The sequence below is a fragment of the Syngnathus leptorhynchus genome, chromosome 12, assembly GCF_054491065.1.
Source record: "Syngnathus leptorhynchus isolate UIUO chromosome 12, UIUO_Slep, whole genome shotgun sequence".
Taxonomy (NCBI): Eukaryota; Metazoa; Chordata; class Actinopteri; order Syngnathiformes; family Syngnathidae; genus Syngnathus; species Syngnathus leptorhynchus.
The window spans coordinates 11,224,182-11,240,908 of NC_141206.1; the positions used below are offsets into that span (position 1 = coordinate 11,224,182).

The 16,727-nt window shown below is 57.3% G+C and overlaps 2 protein-coding genes across 5 annotated transcripts; both read left to right on the plus strand.

Moving 5' to 3' along the window:
- Positions 1–153: 153 nt before the first annotated feature.
- On the plus strand, positions 154–3,884 carry slc25a1b (slc25a1 solute carrier family 25 member 1b). The gene is made up of 9 exons (XM_085926388.1): positions 154–534; positions 1,786–1,893; positions 2,036–2,135; positions 2,220–2,358; positions 2,429–2,513; positions 2,590–2,694; positions 2,770–2,885; positions 2,956–3,029; positions 3,095–3,884. Exons 1-9 carry the CDS (start codon positions 432–434, stop codon positions 3,207–3,209), a joined length of 945 nt encoding a protein of 314 aa, XP_085782514.1. The 5' UTR covers positions 154–431; the 3' UTR covers positions 3,210–3,884.
- Positions 3,885–3,961: 77 nt separating this feature from the next.
- On the plus strand, positions 3,962–16,693 carry pi4kaa (phosphatidylinositol 4-kinase, catalytic, alpha a). Of its 4 annotated transcripts, none has more exons than XM_085925338.1 (53): positions 3,962–4,158; positions 4,718–4,834; positions 4,909–5,002; positions 5,080–5,168; positions 5,259–5,331; positions 5,399–5,676; positions 5,898–5,964; positions 6,024–6,172; positions 6,241–6,306; positions 6,385–6,481; positions 6,559–6,750; positions 6,817–6,917; positions 7,071–7,200; positions 7,267–7,399; positions 7,487–7,582; positions 7,641–7,824; positions 7,906–8,006; positions 8,069–8,237; positions 8,318–8,368; positions 8,440–8,548; positions 8,620–8,756; positions 8,837–8,970; positions 9,040–9,122; positions 9,194–9,264; positions 9,342–9,466; positions 9,577–9,658; positions 9,730–9,813; positions 9,879–10,088; positions 10,173–10,265; positions 10,333–10,489; positions 10,603–10,730; positions 10,820–10,978; positions 11,058–11,209; positions 11,297–11,404; positions 11,510–11,637; positions 12,317–12,487; positions 12,552–12,631; positions 12,710–12,909; positions 12,985–13,072; positions 13,165–13,332; positions 13,417–13,470; positions 13,533–13,653; positions 13,725–13,854; positions 13,963–14,033; positions 14,119–14,191; positions 14,358–14,538; positions 14,601–14,705; positions 14,776–14,901; positions 14,971–15,091; positions 15,201–15,360; positions 15,432–15,521; positions 15,590–15,673; positions 15,767–16,693. In XM_085925338.1, exons 1-53 carry the CDS (start codon positions 4,060–4,062, stop codon positions 15,816–15,818), a joined length of 6,321 nt encoding a protein of 2,106 aa, XP_085781464.1. In that variant the 5' UTR covers positions 3,962–4,059; the 3' UTR covers positions 15,819–16,693. The 4 variants fall into 4 exon arrangements, with proteins under 4 accessions (XP_085781464.1, XP_085781465.1, XP_085781463.1 ...); XM_085925339.1 differs by having other exon boundaries at positions 7,270–7,399; XM_085925340.1 differs by lacking the exon at positions 3,962–4,158 and adding an exon at positions 4,324–4,462.
- Positions 16,694–16,727: the final 34 nt, after the last annotated feature.

A 16,727-nucleotide genomic window follows, 5' to 3' on the forward strand; every position in this document is an offset into this window, starting at 1 on the left:
GATAACAAGATCCATCTTTATGCTTCAAGTGGAATAAATGTGAAGTGTACGTACATGGTTTCTTGTTTTTTGACGTTCAAGTCCCCGTGCAGGCCCCCCTCAAATGTGAGTGGCCACATTGTCAAAAGGAGGTGGGTGGGCTGTGTTGCGCGGTCCCGCCCCGTCCCGCCCCGCCCCGCCTGACTCGACGTTTACCAGCAGGGAGGCAGGCACCCGCACAGCAGAGGAAAAGTTGCCTGTCAAAAGTCCTCGACAAGGCCGAAAGCGAGAAGCCAGCGCACTCAGTCCCAAGTCCAATGATCAGGGCCGAACGTCGCACTTTGGACCGCGCCCGGTGCACAAAGCTGCTGCAGCGGGGCTGCATGCGCTTTCATCCCACGGCGTCGCACTGAGCAGCGAGAGAGAGAGCGAGCGAGCGAGCGAGCGCAGTCATGTCTGTACAGCCGCGCTTCCACAGCAGGACGCACAGCCTGGCTGCCGCCGCCCCCGGAGGCAAGGCCAAGTTGACCCACCCTGGCAAGGCCATCCTGGCAGGTAAGAATTTCAGTGCAAGGCAAGTTTGCTCTGTGCACAGGTTGTCACCCCAAAGTTGTCAAAGGCGTGCCCAAACTAGCAAAACAGAAGGCGCTCGCTCGGCTTGCGTTACAAGTCCGATCATACTTGACGCTATCTATCCTTACTGGAATTTCTTTCCTCGATCGTCTATCGAATGAGTAGTGAAGAAAAGTTCCCTCTTGAAATGACTTGAACTTCAGGGTAGCCCTGGATGTCAAACCAAACCATACCGTGTCGTTCTATTTGATGAAAATGTTTCTTTTTCATGCCTGGCCGCCGTGGAGCCAAATCATATTTCGTTCCAAATCGAGGAAAACATGTTGTCTATCCTCCATGCCACCAGGCGGCGATAAAGTACAATGAGCTACGTCGCCATAGGCTTGGAAGGGTGGCAATATTCCCCTTTTCCCCTGATATTTCACCAAATATTAACGCAGATATTGTGTTCATATCATCATCATCATCTTTTAATTGTACAGTTTTACTTTACAAAAGGAGGTTGTTCAAATGTGGCAAATGGAGCTCATTCCGTTCAATCATTACTATGACATCGCTTTGACACAAAGTCCAAAAGTTCTTCTTAACTTCGACTCCATGACCTTTGCACCGTGTGCCGAGAGAGCCCCCCCTAACACGCACACTGCCATGACAAAGCACAATAGCCTGAGCACAGTGGGCCAGCCTCATTTTGTGTAGAAGCGGGCGTCCTGAAAAGAATCCAAGTTGTGTCGTGGCCTAAAAACAGCTTAGTCTTTGACACATTGAATTGTCTCCAGATTTCTAGATGGACAATCAAGAAGATTGAAGGCATTTCAGCATGTATTCGATATGCTAGAGAGCAGAAAAAAAAAAAAAGCAAAGCTCAGCTCTCATGTGGAATGGCGTCAGGGGGCGTGTCCTCTGGCCGCCGGCCGCTCAGCCAATCGGCTGCAGGCAGCAGCAGCAGCAAGTTATGCTGGAACTGAACTGGCTGAGGGAGTTTCAACGTCAGAAGCGTCAGTCAGTGCAGGCACTTTTTGGGAGGGGGAAGGGGGGGGGGGGGATCAGGTCCTTCCACATTTTTTCATCAAAACCTTCAAGTTTCCAAATGCTCACAAAGTTAACAGAATGTTGAATGTTTTCAGGGGGGAATTCTTTTTTGCACCCAAAATAAATAAAGTACAAAATGCAGATTATGAAAAAGCAGTTCCGTTTCTTTTCGGCCACACTTTCTCAGGGATTTTTGTGCAGGGGGCATCGCGGGCGGCATCGAGATCTGCATCACCTTCCCCACCGAGTACGTCAAGACGCAACTGCAGCTGGACGAGAAGGCCAACCCGCCCAAGTTCAAGGGCATCGGTCAGTGCAGCGCAGGCGCCTCAGCGCAGGCGCCTCAGCGCAGGCGCCTCAGCGCAGGCGCCTCAGCGCAGCCGCCTCAGCGCAGCCGCCTCAGCGCCCCGGCCTCAGCGCCCCGGCCAGACGCTGACGCCTGCCCTTTCAGGCGACTGCGTCAAGCAGACGGTCAGCGGCCACGGCGTCCGGGGTCTTTATCGCGGGCTCAGCTCGCTGCTCTACGGCTCCATCCCCAAAGCCGCCGTCAGGTGAGTCCGGTCGCCTTCGTCTGACCGAAGCTCGTCCCACGCGAGCGAGCGAGTGACGTGCCGAGCGGCCGTCCCCTTTGCCAGGTTCGGCGTCTTTGAGTTCCTGAGCAACAAGATGCGCGACGACAGCGGCAAGCTGGACAGCAAACGCGGCTTCCTGTGCGGCCTGGGCGCCGGCGTGGCCGAGGCCGTCCTGGTGGTCTGCCCCATGGAGACCGTCAAGGTCAGGCATCGGCATCCGTCTGCGCGGCGGGCGGGCGGGCGGGCGCTCTGATTTGCCGTTTGCCTCGCAGGTCAAATTCATTCACGACCAGACCTCGGCCAATCCCAAGTACAAGGGATTCTTTCATGGCGTGCGCGAGATCATCAGAACGCAAGGTCACACAAAAATGCAACATATCGGGGGGAGGGAGCAAAGTGGTGAAGACAATTTTTGTTTGTGGACGGCGCGCAGGACTTGGGGGCACGTACCAAGGTCTGACGGCCACCGTGCTCAAGCAAGGCTCCAACCAGGCCATCCGCTTCTACGTCATGACCTCGCTCAGGAACTGGTACAAAGGTGACTTCTCCTTTCACGACGAGCACGCCGGAACAGCAATGTCATATTGTTTTGATGTTCTTTTTTGCCGACAAGGTGACAACCCCGACAAAGCCATCAACCCCTTAATCACGGGAATGTTCGGAGCGTTTGCCGGCGCCGCCAGCGTGTTGGGAAACACGCCGCTGGATGTGATCAAAACCCGAATGCAGGTGGGCTTATTACTCGGGTGATGGCGGAACGTACGCGGGCGACGACGGTTGTTTCTGTGCGCGTCCGCAGGGTCTGGAAGCGCACAAGTACAAAGGCACCATGGACTGCGCCGTCAAGATCATGAAACACGAGGGGCCCCGGGCGTAAGTGGCGCATTTGGAGCGGCGAGCCGCGCTAGTGCTAGCTAACGTTTTGCTTGCCCCCCCAGGTTCTACAAAGGGACCGTACCTCGCCTGGGTCGGGTGTGCTTGGACGTGGCCATCGTCTTCATCATCTACGAGGAGGTGGTGAAGGTTCTCAACGTAGTTTGGAAGACAGACTGACACAGACGGACACCTCTGGGTTGAATTGTTGAGCGGAGTGATTTTTGATTTGATTGAAGCTATAATAGTGTGCAGCAGAAGCACTGTTGTCAGGAAAAGGCTCGTAACTCTGGAAGCGTTTGAACGTACGGCAACGCAGCGGTAACGACAACTTTCTTTCTTTCTTTTAAAAGGAGGGAAGAAAGCAGGTGACGCATTTAATGACCAAGAAATGATACTTGAAGATTCGATGTATGCAATTAGCTCCGATTCAGCTGTCAAGTGCCTATTAGCTATTTCTTTGTTTCAACCATTCCAGTCAGTGTCATCTGATTATTTTAAATAAGAATATTCCACTCATCGTGCCTTCTATGCCATTCCAGCAAATGTGTGTGCTTTTAAGAGTTTTTATCAGATGACCGATATCATATGAATTGGCACCTTTTTGAATGATGTGCCATATTGGAGTTTGTATGTGCGTTGGGTGCACGTGCTACTTAAGATGTTTACTTGATGACCTCCTATCTACAGTTTGTGCCTTCATCATGACTAACTCGTATATTCCATGACGCAGGGCTTCTTCAACTTTTTGGGAAGATTCTCTTCCCGCTTGTTCATTCCTGTGCCTTAAGTCTTTCTCACTGGTTATGCTGTAACAAATGACAAAATGAAATAAACATTGGCTTTTCTTGAAAACCTTGTTCCATGTTGGCTGCGTGCGTGTCTGTGCGCGCGCGCGCGCGTGTTTTCCCCTGCCTTGGCGGGGTTTGGACCTGCGCTCTCGCCGTACATGTCGTCGCGTCATTTTGTTTGAGCCCCCAAAGATGCTCCAGCTGCTCTCGGTGTTGCTTTAAAGTCTCAAAGTGTAAACATGGCTGTCCACGTCGAGGGCAGCCGGGGCTTCTACTTCAACACCGTCCTGTCGCTGGCTCGCTCGCTGGCGGCTCACCGGCTGGCGCCGCTCGACAAGGTTAGCACTTGGCTTAGCCTCCTGGCTAACTAAGCGGCGTTCATCTTGCATAGCGGACGGACGAGGCGAGTTCGCGGGGCGCGTGTGACGTCATCGTGTCTCTTTTTGGCTTACTGTCAGCAATGTGACTTGATTTTCGTCAAGACGAGGTCACGGTGACGTTTATTGGCGATCGGCCGGGTCGAATGGGGCCTTAGTGTTAAACTCAAGTCGGCCAATGGATAGTAATCCTACATGACATGCTTGGCGGTATGGTATGTGAAGGATGACTTGATTGACATTTTCAGATCCGCCATTCCGTTCTGTAAGTATCATTTGAGTGAAGAAAACAAACCCCAAAAAATGCAGCCAAGGTCAAAATGCAAAGTCAACAAGAGTCAGGATGGGACGTTGTTTTCAAATGTTATCACGTAAGGCTGCTAGCATTCAAAAAGATGGCGAACCGGGCAACCTAGAAGAATCTAAAAAGCCCCAAACAGATCAATGCTGCAACAAGACAGTCCAGAGGCAAGAGGAGAAGATCTCTGACGTCATGTGCCAAATGTTGTCACACCGGCAGGTGCAAAAGTTGCAATGTATGTGTCCCGTGGACGTGCGAGGCGTGTTCCAGCTGGACGAGAGGCGGCGGGACGCCGTGCTGGCCCTGGGCGTCTTCCTGGTGGAGTCCAACCTGCAGGTGAGCACGGCGCTCTCGCGACCGACCGACCGACCGACCGACGGCTCTCAAAGCGGCGCTGTCTGTCGTCTCAGCACAAAGACGCCATCGTGCCCTACCTCCTGGGACTGCTCAAAGGACTTCCCCGAGTTCATTGGATCGAGGAGGGCTCGCAACGGAAAGGACCAGGTCAAATGGGCCCGCCGCTTGTCTTCCCGCGGCGCACGTAACCAACCACGCGTGCGCTTCCTTCTCCGCTCCTGTAGGAACGCTTCCCGTGGCCGAGAACTTCAGCTTTTGTTTCGTGACGCTGCTGTCGGACGTCGCCCAGCGAGATGAAACCTTGCGTGGGCCGGTGCGCGTGTGTGTGCGTGTGTGTGTGAGCGTGCGTATCTATGTGTGAGTGTTTTGTCATAGTGGTGTGATGATGTCACTGTGGCGTCAGATTGTGGAGAGCATCATGGACGTCATGCAAGTCCTGCAGGAGCTATGCAAGAACTCGCAGTCTCACGATAAAGGTGCGCCACGCGCCTTCCCGGGTCGTCAGCCGGCCTCCGTTTTGCTGACTTTGTGTTTTGCTTTCAGGTCCCGCCTACGTGGAGTACACGTGTCGCTACACGGTGCCCACCTTGCTGGGCGTGGCGCGAGCCTTCGGCCGCTACAGCAACACCAGCGAGCCGCTGCTGTCCAAGCTGTTCCCGCGGCCGGCCGCGACCGCCCCGTCGGCGGCCGACGACGGCGACGCGGCGCGACGGCGCTCCTTCAATGACTTCCGCTCCATCCTGCCCAGCTCCTTCCTCGCCGTGTGTCCGCCGGAGACCCTGAGGTGCAAGAGTTCCTCTGTATCCATCGTGTCTCAACAGGTAAAAAAAACCAACATGAAATGACAAATGTATGACTCAAGAACAAGAAGACAGGAACATTTGATTTGATTTGTTAAAAATGTGTGAGAACGTGACGTCGACCAATGGATAATGTAGCTAGTTAGCGAACTAGCGGGTTAGGGGCTGGCTGGATGGATAGTCAACTTTCAGCAAATGATTTGACAAGTGGGCCGGATGTTCTCGCGCTCATTTATTTTCAGGCCAGTCCAGAGAGGACGATGCTGAGCCCGAGTTTACCGGCGGACCCCTCGGCGCCGTACTTTGAAGGTGAGCGCGGCTCTTCCACCGACACAGCCGATGGACCCGAACGCCCGAACTCTGTGCAGGCTCGTACCTGCCCGACGGGAGCTCGGTGGACCCGGACTACTACTTCTCCACCATCAGTTCCAGCTTCTCCGTCTCGCCTCTCTTCACCGGCAGCAGCCGCGGAGAGTTTCACGTGCCCCTGGACACTCTCCGGCAGCTCCTGCAGATGGTGCGCGCGGCACGGCACGCACGCCTGAACGCGCCATCTTGACACATTTTGGTTTTCACCTTCACCAGGTCGAAGACATCGTCTCAGAGTCCTTTTTAAAGTCGCTGGACGAAACCTTGGCCGAGTTTTTGGCGGTAAGACGGCGGCTTGACTCTTTGGTCCCAAAACACGCAGACTATTATTTGACTCGCCGGGCTCTGCTCTCGTTGCAGTCCAGTCCCGGTCTTCACGTGTACTACAAAAGCTTCAGTGACCCGCTCTACGTGGCCATCTTCAAGATGCTCCGAGACACCCTGTACAACCTGAAAGGTCAGTCCCGCCCCCCTTTTTGGATATGTCCCGTCGGCCTTCCCCGCTTGACCCTCCCTCCTGCCCTGCGTGAAAAGACCTCCGGACGGACTTTGTGAAGGAGGTGCACGACTTTGTGCTGGAGCAGTTCAGCAGCAGCCAGTCGGAGCTGCAGAGGATCCTGCACGACGTGGAGTACCTGCAGAGCGAGCTGAGCCCGCTCAAGCTGCGCTGCCAGGCCAACGCCGCCTGCGTGGACCTCATGGTGTGGGCCGTCACCGAGGAGCAAGGTGGGAGCCTCCGTCGCCGGCTCCGCCCGGCTGGCGCCGCCTCATCTTCTTTCACTGCCGCCGCAGGAGCCGAGAACCTTTGCAGCAAGCTGTCGGAGAAGCTGCAGTCCAAGACTTCCAGCAAAGTCATCATCGCCCACATGCCCCTCCTCATCTGCTGCCTGCAGGCGAGTCACCAGTGGCGCTCGCTCCCTCCCTCCCTCCCTCCCTCCCTCCCTCCCTCCCTCCCTCCCTCCCTCCCTCCCTCCCTCCCTCCCTCCCTCCCTCCCTCCCTATCTCCCTCCCTCCCCTCTGATCTTGGCGCGTTTGTGCGGGCACAGGGCTCGGGCCGCCTGTGCGAGCGTTTCCCGGTGGTGGCCCATTCGGTCACCGCGTCGCTGAGGGACTTCCTGGTGGTGCCTTCGCCCGTCCTGGTCAAGCTCTACAAATACCACAGCCAATGCTCCGCGGGTAAGGCCCACCTCCTCCCGCTTCCCGCCACTCGTTCGGCTAACGCTTCTCCTCCTGTTGCTCAAGGAGGCGGCGAGATCAAAATCCACGTGACCAACGAGCACTCCCAGTCCACCCTCGGCGCCAACTCGGCGAGCAAGAAGAGTCAGCCCTCCATGTACGAGCAGCTGAGAGACATCTCCATCGACAACATCTGCAGGTGAGCGCGGCGCGCCGACGTGGAGAAAAAAAAGCCAGAGCGGGCGGGCACATGTGCGGCCGTGACCCGGTGCGACCTCGCCCTCAGGTGTCTGAAGGCGGGGCTGACCATGGACAACGTCATCGTGGAAGCCTTCCTGGCCAGCCTGTCCAACCGTCTGTACATCTCGCAGGAGAACGACAAGTAATGGCTGTCGTCTGTCCCTTCCGAGGGTCCCCGCTCACGTCTCCGTGTGGCACAGGGACGCCCACCTGATCCCGGACCACACCATCCGGGCTCTGGGCCACATCGCCGTGGCCCTGCGGGACACGCCCCGCGTGATGGAGCCCATCCTGCAGATCCTGCAGCAGAAGTTCTGCCAGCCGCCGTCGCAGCTGGACGTGCTGATCGTGGACCAGCTGGGCTGCATGGTCATCACGGGCAACGCAAGTGTCCCGCCCGCCCGCCCTCCCTCGCCGCGTCTTTGCCGACATGCTGACGCGGGCGCTCGCGCTTTGCCCCTGCAGCAATACATCTACCAGGAAGTGTGGAATTTGTTCCAGCAAATCAGCGTGAAGGCCAGCTCCATGGTCTACTCCACCAAGGACTACAAGGACCACGGCTACAGGTTGGCCTCGTTGAGCCCAGCCGGCTTTTTTTTTTTTTTTTAACGGCTTGCGGCGTGGGCAGGCACTGCTCTCTGGCCGTCATCAACGCTCTGGGCAACATCGCGGCCAACCTGCAGGCCGAGCAGATGGTGGACGAGCTGCTGGTCAACCTGCTGGAGCTCTTTGTGCAGCTGGGCCTGGAGGGCAAGCGGGCCAGCGAGCGGGCGGCCGACAAAGGCCCGGCCCTCAAGGTCCGCCCCCGCCCGGCCCTCTTTGCTATTTACCGGGCCTCTGGTTGGCGTTTTGAGCGCCGTCTTTTCTTGCGCCGCAGGCGTCGAGCAGCGCCGGCAACCTGGGCGTCCTCATCCCCGTCATCGCAGTGGTAAGCAGCGCCCGGAACGTCTTGTCGGAACGTCTTCCTCCGCCTCTCGAAACGCTGGCCTGTGCCAACAGTTGACCAAAAGGCTGGCACCCATCAAGGAGGCCAAACCGCGGCTGCAGAAGCTCTTCAGGGACTTCTGGCTCTACTCGGTGGTGATGGGCTTCGCCGTGGAAGGCTCAGGTGCGCCTCGGTCCGCCCGTATTTGTCTCGGGCGGGGAGACGGCGTCTGACTTGCCGCCGCGCCGCCGCAGGTCTGTGGCCCGAGGAGTGGTACGAGGGCGTGTGCGAGATCGCCACCAAATCGCCGCTGCTGACCTTCCCGAGCGGCGAGCCGCTGCGCTCGGAGCTGCAGTACAACTCGGCGCTCAAGAACGACACGGTCACCCCGGTAGCGCCGCGGCGACGCTCCAAAGGCGCGAGCGAGCGGCGCCCTGCGGCCGCCTGACCCGCTATCTCCGTCCGTCCCAGGCGGAGCTGAACGAGCTGCGCGGCACCATCATCAACCTGCTGGACCCGCCGCCAGAGGGCGCCGCGCTGGTCAACAAGCTGGATTTTGCCATGTCCACCTACCTGCTGTCCGTCTACAGGCTGGAGTACATGAGGTGGGTGGGCTGGGCGCACTTTGCGGCGGACCCGAAAAAGTGGCCCAAATAACAATCGCTTGCCATCAGGATGCTGAATTCGCCGGACTCGGAACGTTTCCAGGTCATGTTCCGCTACTTTGAGGACCGGGCCATCCAAAAGGACAAATCGGGTAAAAGGCGTTTAGCAAGCGCCCCCACGTTAGCTTGGGTAACATGAACGTTAGCGTCCTCCCGCCCGCAGGCATGATGCAGTGCGTGGTGGCCGTCAGCGACAAAGTCTTTGAGGTCTTTCTGCAAATGATGATCGAGAAGGTAAGGCCTGGAGCGGGCCACGGCGGTGGGCCCACCTCGCCGGGCGCGCGCGGCTTTCATCTGGTGCTCTCCTTCAGGCCAAAACCAAAGCGCACGAGGAGGAGCTGGAGCGCCACGCCCAGTTCCTGCTGGTCAACTTCAACCACATCCACAAGAGGATCCGCAGAGTGGCTGACAAATATTTGTCCGGTTTGGCCGAGACGTGAGTACCGCACGGGCGCCCCGCTCTGCTCTGCTCGGCCCGGCCCGGCCCTGCCCTGCCCTGCCCGGCCCGGTCCGCTCACACGTGTCCTGGTGCGTCTGCTTTCTCAGCTTCCCTCACCTGCTGTGGAGCGGCCGCGTGCTGAAGACCATGCTGGACATCCTGCAGACCCTGTCGCTCTCGCTCAGCGCCGTAAGTTGGCCCCGCCCAAGTCACGTGTTACCTTTTCCCCACTTGTGAAACTATGATGTCGTCCAACGCAGGACATCCACAAAGACCAGCCGTACTACGACATTCCCGACACGCCCTACAGGATCACGGTTCCCGACACTCACGAGGCCAGAGAGGTCAGCTCCTCCAAATCAACTCAAGACAGGCTGCAGATTTTCACCACATTTGGCGATGCTTGCAGAGCATCGTGAAGGACTTTGCCGCCCGCTGCGGGGAGATCCTGAAGGAGGCCATGAAGTGGGCGCCGTCCGTCACCAAATCCCACCTGCAGGAGTACCTGAACAAGCACCAGAACTGGGTGTCGGGTCTGTCGCAGCACACGGGCCTGGCCATGGCCACCGAGAGCATCCTGCACTTTGCCGGCTTCAACCGGCAGAGCACGGCGCTGGGGGTAGCTCGCTCGCTAGCTAGCTTTGCCGCTTTGCCGCTTTGCTTTGTTTCGCTCCTTGACGGCGTTCCTCTCGTCCCCTCGCAGTCCACTCAGCTGACGGAGAGGCCGGCGTGCGTGAAAAAGGACTACTCCAACTTCATGGCCTCCCTCAATCTGAGGAACCGATACGCCGGAGAGGTGGGCGCACTGCCCTCCCGTTCTCCTTCAAAGCCCAGGCCTAGAGCTCCTCCTTTCCCGTCCGCAGGTGTCGGGCATGATCCACTTTGCGCAGGCGCTGCGGGGCCAGCCGGACCTGGGCCGGCTGCTGGTCAAGCAGATGGCAGAGGCTCTGGACTCGGCCCGGCCCGAAGGCTTCACGGAGGTCATGTTCAAGCTGGCCGCCTTGCTCATCAGCAGCAAAGGTCGGTCGCTCGGCCGGTCGCTCGGTCGGCCGGTCGCTCGGCAGGTCGCTCGGCTTGGCTTCGCCGGGGCCGTCCATCTTGGTGTTGTGACGCCCGCCGATGTTTGTGCGTAGAGTGCGACCCTCAGCTGCTGCACCACCTCTGCTGGTCTCCTCTCAAGATGTTCAGCGAGCACGGCATGGAGACGGCCGTCGCCTGCTGGGAGTGGCTGCTGGCCGCGCGTGCTGGCGTGGAAGTACCGGTAACCCCGAAACAATATATATATATATCCATATTTGTTTTGCATGACTTTGCGCTGCATTTGTGCTCATTTCCTTTTTTTTTTTTCAGTTCATGCGCGAGATGGCTGGAGCGTGGCAGATGACGGTGGAGCTGAAGATGGGCTTATTCTCCGACGCGCAGCAGGAGGCCGACCCTCTGGCGGCGTCCGAGGAGAGCCAACCCGTACCCTGCCCGCCGGACGTCACGCCCCACCACATCTGGATTGAGGTCCGCCTGCCGGCGTCAACTACTCACCCCGCTCCCCTACTCACCTTTTCCCCACTTGGGCCCGGCGCTTTGCGTCCAGTTTTTGGTGCAGAGGTTCGAGATAGCCAAGTACTGCAGCGCCGACCAGGTGGAGATCTTCTGCAGTTTGCTCCAGCGTTCGCTTTCGCTCAACGTGGGCGGGGCCAAAAGCAACCTCAACCGACACGTCGCGGCCATCGGACCTCGATTCAGGTGCGACTCGCGCTTTGGCGCTCACTCATTTGCAGCATTTTTTAATTTTTTTTTTCCCCCAATTGCTCCTGTCTTTGTTTTCCGCAGGCTGCTGACGCTGGGCCTGGCCGTGCTCCACTCTGACGTCATCACCAACCCCACCGTCAAGAACGTCCTGAGAGAGAAGATCTACTCCACAGCCTTTGATTACTTCAGGTACGCGCACGGGTGACCCGACTTGCGCGTTTGATTTGATTTTGGGTTGCGAGCCAAAATGGACGTCCGAGTCGGAGTTAAGCTGAGCTTGTGCTCCGTCTGCAGCGTGTCTCCAAAGTTTCCTACCCAGGGTGACAAGCGCCTGCGCGAGGACATCAGCGTGGCCATCCGTTTCTACGCCGGCATCCTGTCGGACAAGAAGTACCTGGCGGCGTGCCACCTGGTGCCCCCCGGTGAGCTTGGCACCACCCCGGCCCCGAGCACGCTCTCTGCCGGGATATTCGGATCACTTATCGTGTCCAGCACTTCTCCGATATCCATCTTAAGTAAGCCTCGGCCTCGACGGCGAGAGCATGCGTGGCGGGTGCGCGCCCGTGGCACATTTGATGCTTTGCTCAACCCTCCGAGATGCTCTCCATTCCGACTTCCTCTCTTTTTGATTCTCTAAAAGCCTTTGAGTAGCCGTGAGGACGAGAAGCACAAATGTGTCACCTGCGTGGAGATGCACGACTCCTCATCATCCAGTCAGTCAGTCAGTCAGTCAGTCAGTCCATCCATCCAGCCACCCTCCCCAATCCAGTACGACTTGAATCCTCCCTCCCCTCATCAATTCAGAGAGACCAGGCAAGTGGCCACGACTGGCCCAGAGTTGCTAGAAAAACGCAAGCAAGCAGCCCGCTGGGGCAGCTCGTGAAAAAGCGGAAGGGCTCCAGAGCGGAGCCTTGTGGGACACCGGGCAAACTTTTGAAGGCGGATCGCTCTGGTTGCTCAGGCCAGTCCGGGATCCGCACGGTTCAGGGCGGGCATGTCGACATCTCCATCATCACTCGCGTGGATGCCGTCGTGCCGTTTCTGTCGTGGCCATTACGGCGCCGTGGCGCGCTAAACGCGCCTTTGTGTGCTCCCGGCCAGACAACCAGGACCCGTCGCTCAACAGTTTGTCGGTGATGAACGCCGCCGACATGCGAGGCGGCGGCGGCGGCGGCAGCATCGACTCCAGCGCTCGCTCGCAGCAGAGCGGCCAGGGATGGATCAATACGTACCCGCTTTCCAGCGGCATGTCCAGCGCGTCCAAGAAGTCCGGTGGGTTTTCCAAAGTCAAAGTCGAAAGCCTCATTTGGTGACGGCGTGACGCCGTACCTCGCAGGAGCCTCCAAGAAGAGCAACCGAGGAACGCAGCTGCACAAGTACTACATGAAGCGCCGGACGCTCTTGTTGGCTTTGCTGGTGAGCGTCCGTGGATTTCTCCGGTCTTTCCCGCGCCGGCCGCCTCTGACCCGCCGTCTTCCCTCTTTTGGCGGCCAGGCGAGCGAGATCGAGCGTCTGAGCACCTGGTACAACCCGCTGTGCGCCCAGGAGCTGGCCATCGCCACCGAGCAGTCGGTAGAGACCAGCATCGCCAACTGGAGGTCCAAATACATCAGCCTGACCGAGAAGCAGTGGAAAGACAACGTCAACCTGGCCTGGAATATCGCGCCCTACCTCGCCATGCAGCTGCCCAGCAGGTCGGCAGGCACGCTCGCGCCGTTCCGAATCACGTCCCCAAAAAACGCAGCCAACACCCGCGGCTTCCTTGGAAGGTTCAAGAACGACGCCATCACGGCCGAGGTGACCCGCCTGGTGCGTCTGGACCCCGGCGCCGTAAGCGACGTCCCGGAAGCCGTCAAGGTCAGCCCCCCCCCCCCCCCCCTTTTATTTATTTCCTTTTCCAAATGGCCGCCAGCTTCGCTCAAGCGCTCCTGTTTTTCACGCGGCGGCAGTTCCTGGTCACGTGGCACACCATCGACGCCGACTCGCCGGAGCTGAGCCACATCCTGTGCTGGGCGCCCGCCGACCCGCCCACGGGCCTGTCCTACTTCAGCAGCATGTACCCGCCGCACCCGCTCACCGCGCAGTACGGCGTCAAGGTGCTGCGCTCCTTCCCTCCGGTGAGTCCCCGCCGACCTGACCTGACCCGACCTGCCCCCCCGACGGCCTTTCTCTTTATTCCTTTTTTTTTTCTTTCTCTTCAGGACGCCATCTTGTTCTACATCCCGCAGATTGTTCAAGCGCTGCGCTACGATAAGGTATTTCTTCACGTCAGGAGTCGGAGTCCGTTCCAAAAATATCGTGCAACCGTTGACCTCAGATGGGCTACGTGCGGGAGTACATCCTGTGGGCCGCGCAGAAGTCCCAGCTGCTGGCTCACCAGTTCATCTGGAACATGAAGACCAACATCTTCATGGACGAGGAGGCGCACCAGAAGGACCGTGAGTTTTTTTTCAAACAAAGAAACAACCTGCCCGTCCGTCTTGACGCGAGCGTCTCGTTGGCCGCTCAGCCGACATCGGGGAGCTGCTGGAGCAAATGGTGGAGGAGATCACGGGATCGCTGTCGGGTCCGGCCAAAGATTTCTATCAGCGGGAGTTTGACTTCTTCAATAAGATCACCAACGTGTCGGCAATCATCAAGTAAGTCGGCGCCCCGAGCTTCGTGGATAAAACCGGCGCCGGACGCGCACGCAAAGCCAGCCGTGGGCTCCAAGGATTTGAAAAATCAATCTTGAGGTGATCTTCCAGGCCAATCCCCAAAGGGGAGGAGCGGAAACGGGGTTGCCTGAAGGCTCTGGCGGATATCAAAGTTCAGCCAGGTAACCTCAACTGCGCTAACCCTGACACTGTCGTGGTCACAACAGTGAGATGCAAAATGTGTGTGTGCGCGCGTGCGCGCGCTAGGCTGCTACCTGCCCAGTAACCCCGAGGCCATCGTTCTGGACATCGACTATAAGTCCGGAACACCCATGCAGAGGTCAGAACCATTGAGTGCTAATTATGCAAAGCGCTTTGGCACTGTTGATGTGAGCTCGGTTTGGACAAAAGGAGTTCTTTGGTGGAGTTCGGGAGCTTCATTCTTGACCAATGTCCCAAAAAGTTGACGGTGACAAAAGTAGTGCTTTGCCGCCATCTGTCCGCAGCGCGGCCAAGGCTCCCTACCTGGCCAAGTTCAAAGTGAAGCGCTGCGGCGTGAGCGAGCTGGAGCGGGAGGGCCTGCGCCGCCCGTCCGACTCGCTGGACGAGGACGAGGACAACCCGGACGCGCCGCGGCGAGTCTGCTGGCAGGCGGCCATTTTCAAAGTGGGCGACGACTGTCGGCAGGTGAGCCTGGCTTTTGCGCTGCTTTGGGGACAGTGCAAAGCCATTTGCTTTTCCTCGGGCAGGATATGCTGGCGCTGCAGATCATTGGACTCTTCAAGAACATCTTCCAGTTGGTGGGCCTGGACCTTTTTGTTTTCCCCTACCGGGTGGTGGCCACTGCTCCCGGGGTGAGTCAGCCATTTGTTTGTCGCGAGCAGGCTGCGGCCAAGGTGACCGCGGCGCTTTGGTCTTCCTCAGTGCGGCGTGATCGAGTGCATCCCGGACTGCAAGTCCCGCGACCAGCTGGGCAGGCAGACGGACTTTGGCATGTACGACTACTTCCGCAACCAATACGGCGACGAATCCACGCTGGCCTTCCAGAAGGTGGCGCCTTTCCGTTCCTTTCCTCCACTCGCTTTATCTTGCCATTGACCGGTCTCCCGCTTGCCGCAGGCTCGCTACAACTTCATCCGTAGCATGGCGGCGTACAGCCTGCTGCTCTTCCTGCTGCAGATTAAGGACAGACACAACGGCAACATCATGCTGGACAGCAAAGGACACCTCATCCACATTGGTAAATGACAAAAAAGGATCAAAGGAAGCCAATAGCTCAAGCGCCAATAGTCGCTATGCTAGCACAGAGATCCATCCATCCATCCACATTTTGTGTCTTCTCTGGGCAGACTTCGGCTTCATGTTTGAGAGCTCCCCGGGCGGCAACCTGGGCTGGGAGCCCGACATCAAGCTGACGGACGAAATGGTGATGATCATGGGCGGCAAGATGGAAGCCACGCCCTTCAAGTGGTTCATGGAGATGTGCGTGCGAGGCTACCTGGCCGTTCGGTAGGAAAACGCCCGTCCGCTCACCGCTCCGCTCCGTTCCGGGGTCTCCAATGTGGCCGTCTGCCCCGCAGTCCCTACATGGACGCGGTGGTGTCTCTGGTCACGCTCATGCTGGACACGGGGCTGCCCTGCTTCCGAGGACAGACCATCAAGCTCCTCAAGTGAGTGGCTAAATTGTCGACGCTGACCGGCAGACGCAAACGAACGGTGTGCTTTTGCTTCCGTTCAGAGGCAGGTTTAATCCTCACATGAGCGAGAAAGAGGCGGCGGCGTTCATCATCAAGGTCATCCAAAGCTGCTTCCTCAGTAGCAGGTACGTGCAGGGCTAATGCTAACACCTAGCGTAGCGTTTTTAAGGATATAAGAAGCCATTTTGTCTTGCTGTTTGCCCCCCCCCCCTTTCCAGGAGCAAAACCTACGATATGCTGCAATATTACCAGAACCAGATTCCCTACTGAGCTAGGAGGCGGCGGCGGCGAGTCCAAACCCGAAAGCAACCTCCGTGCACTTTATTTGTCACAGTATTTCAAGATGACCATCAAATGTTACTTTATGTGTGTCATCGCTGCAAAGTCATTCCGCAGCGGCACTCTAGTGCGTTCTGGGAACTTTGTGTGTGTTTGCCAAATGGTTTTGAGCTCTAGAAAAGTGCAATGGTTTGAAAGATTATGACTTCTCCAAACAATCCCTAAGCACTTTGAAGTTGAAAACAATTGACAAAAATGTGCTGCTAAAATACCTGAGGAAAAATTCAGCAAGCACAACAAACGGCCAATATGGGGATTGATTTTAGTCGGCCTCCCAGTAGTAAGCGTAGTGTGCGAAAAGCCACACGTTGTTGGAAATAAGTAGGAGGGTCCCTCAAAATGCTTGCGGCAAACACACCTGCACACCTGCACGCCTGCACGCGTGCTGAACCAGTTTGGAAACATTCCTTGTGCGTGTCACGTGATGACTTTTCCCCAAAACAAAGCCATGTCCTACTTGATGCAAGCGAGCAACCCTGGATATGCAAAAACCATCTCTCCATGTGCTGTGGTGGTTTGACCTTGTTTTTTGGAGTGAGTGTGAAACTTCCCTCGTATCCTGACTCGTTGGTCTTCAAGGTGCAACTTGGATGGATGTTGGACGTCCATTCCATTCCATTTGACCTCTCAAGGTGCAACTTGGATGGATGTTGGCCGTCCAGTCCATTCCATTTGAGCTCTCAAGGTGCAACTTGGATGGATGTTGGCCATCCGTTCCATTCGATCTTCGGGAAAATGGTTTTATTTTCAATCTTTGTCGGCTCATTCCGTCTGTTGATTTGAAAAGATAAAAGGCTCACTTGAAACCTCTCTTCCTTTCCTTTTTTTTTGCTACAACAG

Bases quoted from the DNA above. Each gene is read 5' to 3' on its own strand.
- pi4kaa (XM_085925337.1), top strand. From the start codon at position 4,060: ATGGCTGTCCACGTCGAGGGCAGCCGGGGCTTCTACTTCAACACCGTC. The intron at 8,007-8,068 runs GTTGGCCTCGTT...CGGCGTGGGCAG, and splicing joins TACAAGGACCACGGCTACAG to GCACTGCTCTCTGGCCGTCA. The intron at 9,814-9,878 runs GTCAGCTCCTCC...CGATGCTTGCAG, and splicing joins ACACTCACGAGGCCAGAGAG to AGCATCGTGAAGGACTTTGC.
- slc25a1b (XM_085926388.1), top strand. From the start codon at position 432: ATGTCTGTACAGCCGCGCTTCCACAGCAGGACGCACAGCCTGGCTGCC. The intron at 535-1,785 runs GTAAGAATTTCA...ATTTTTGTGCAG, and splicing joins TGGCAAGGCCATCCTGGCAG to GGGGCATCGCGGGCGGCATC. The intron at 2,514-2,589 runs GTCACACAAAAA...GACGGCGCGCAG, and splicing joins CGAGATCATCAGAACGCAAG to GACTTGGGGGCACGTACCAA.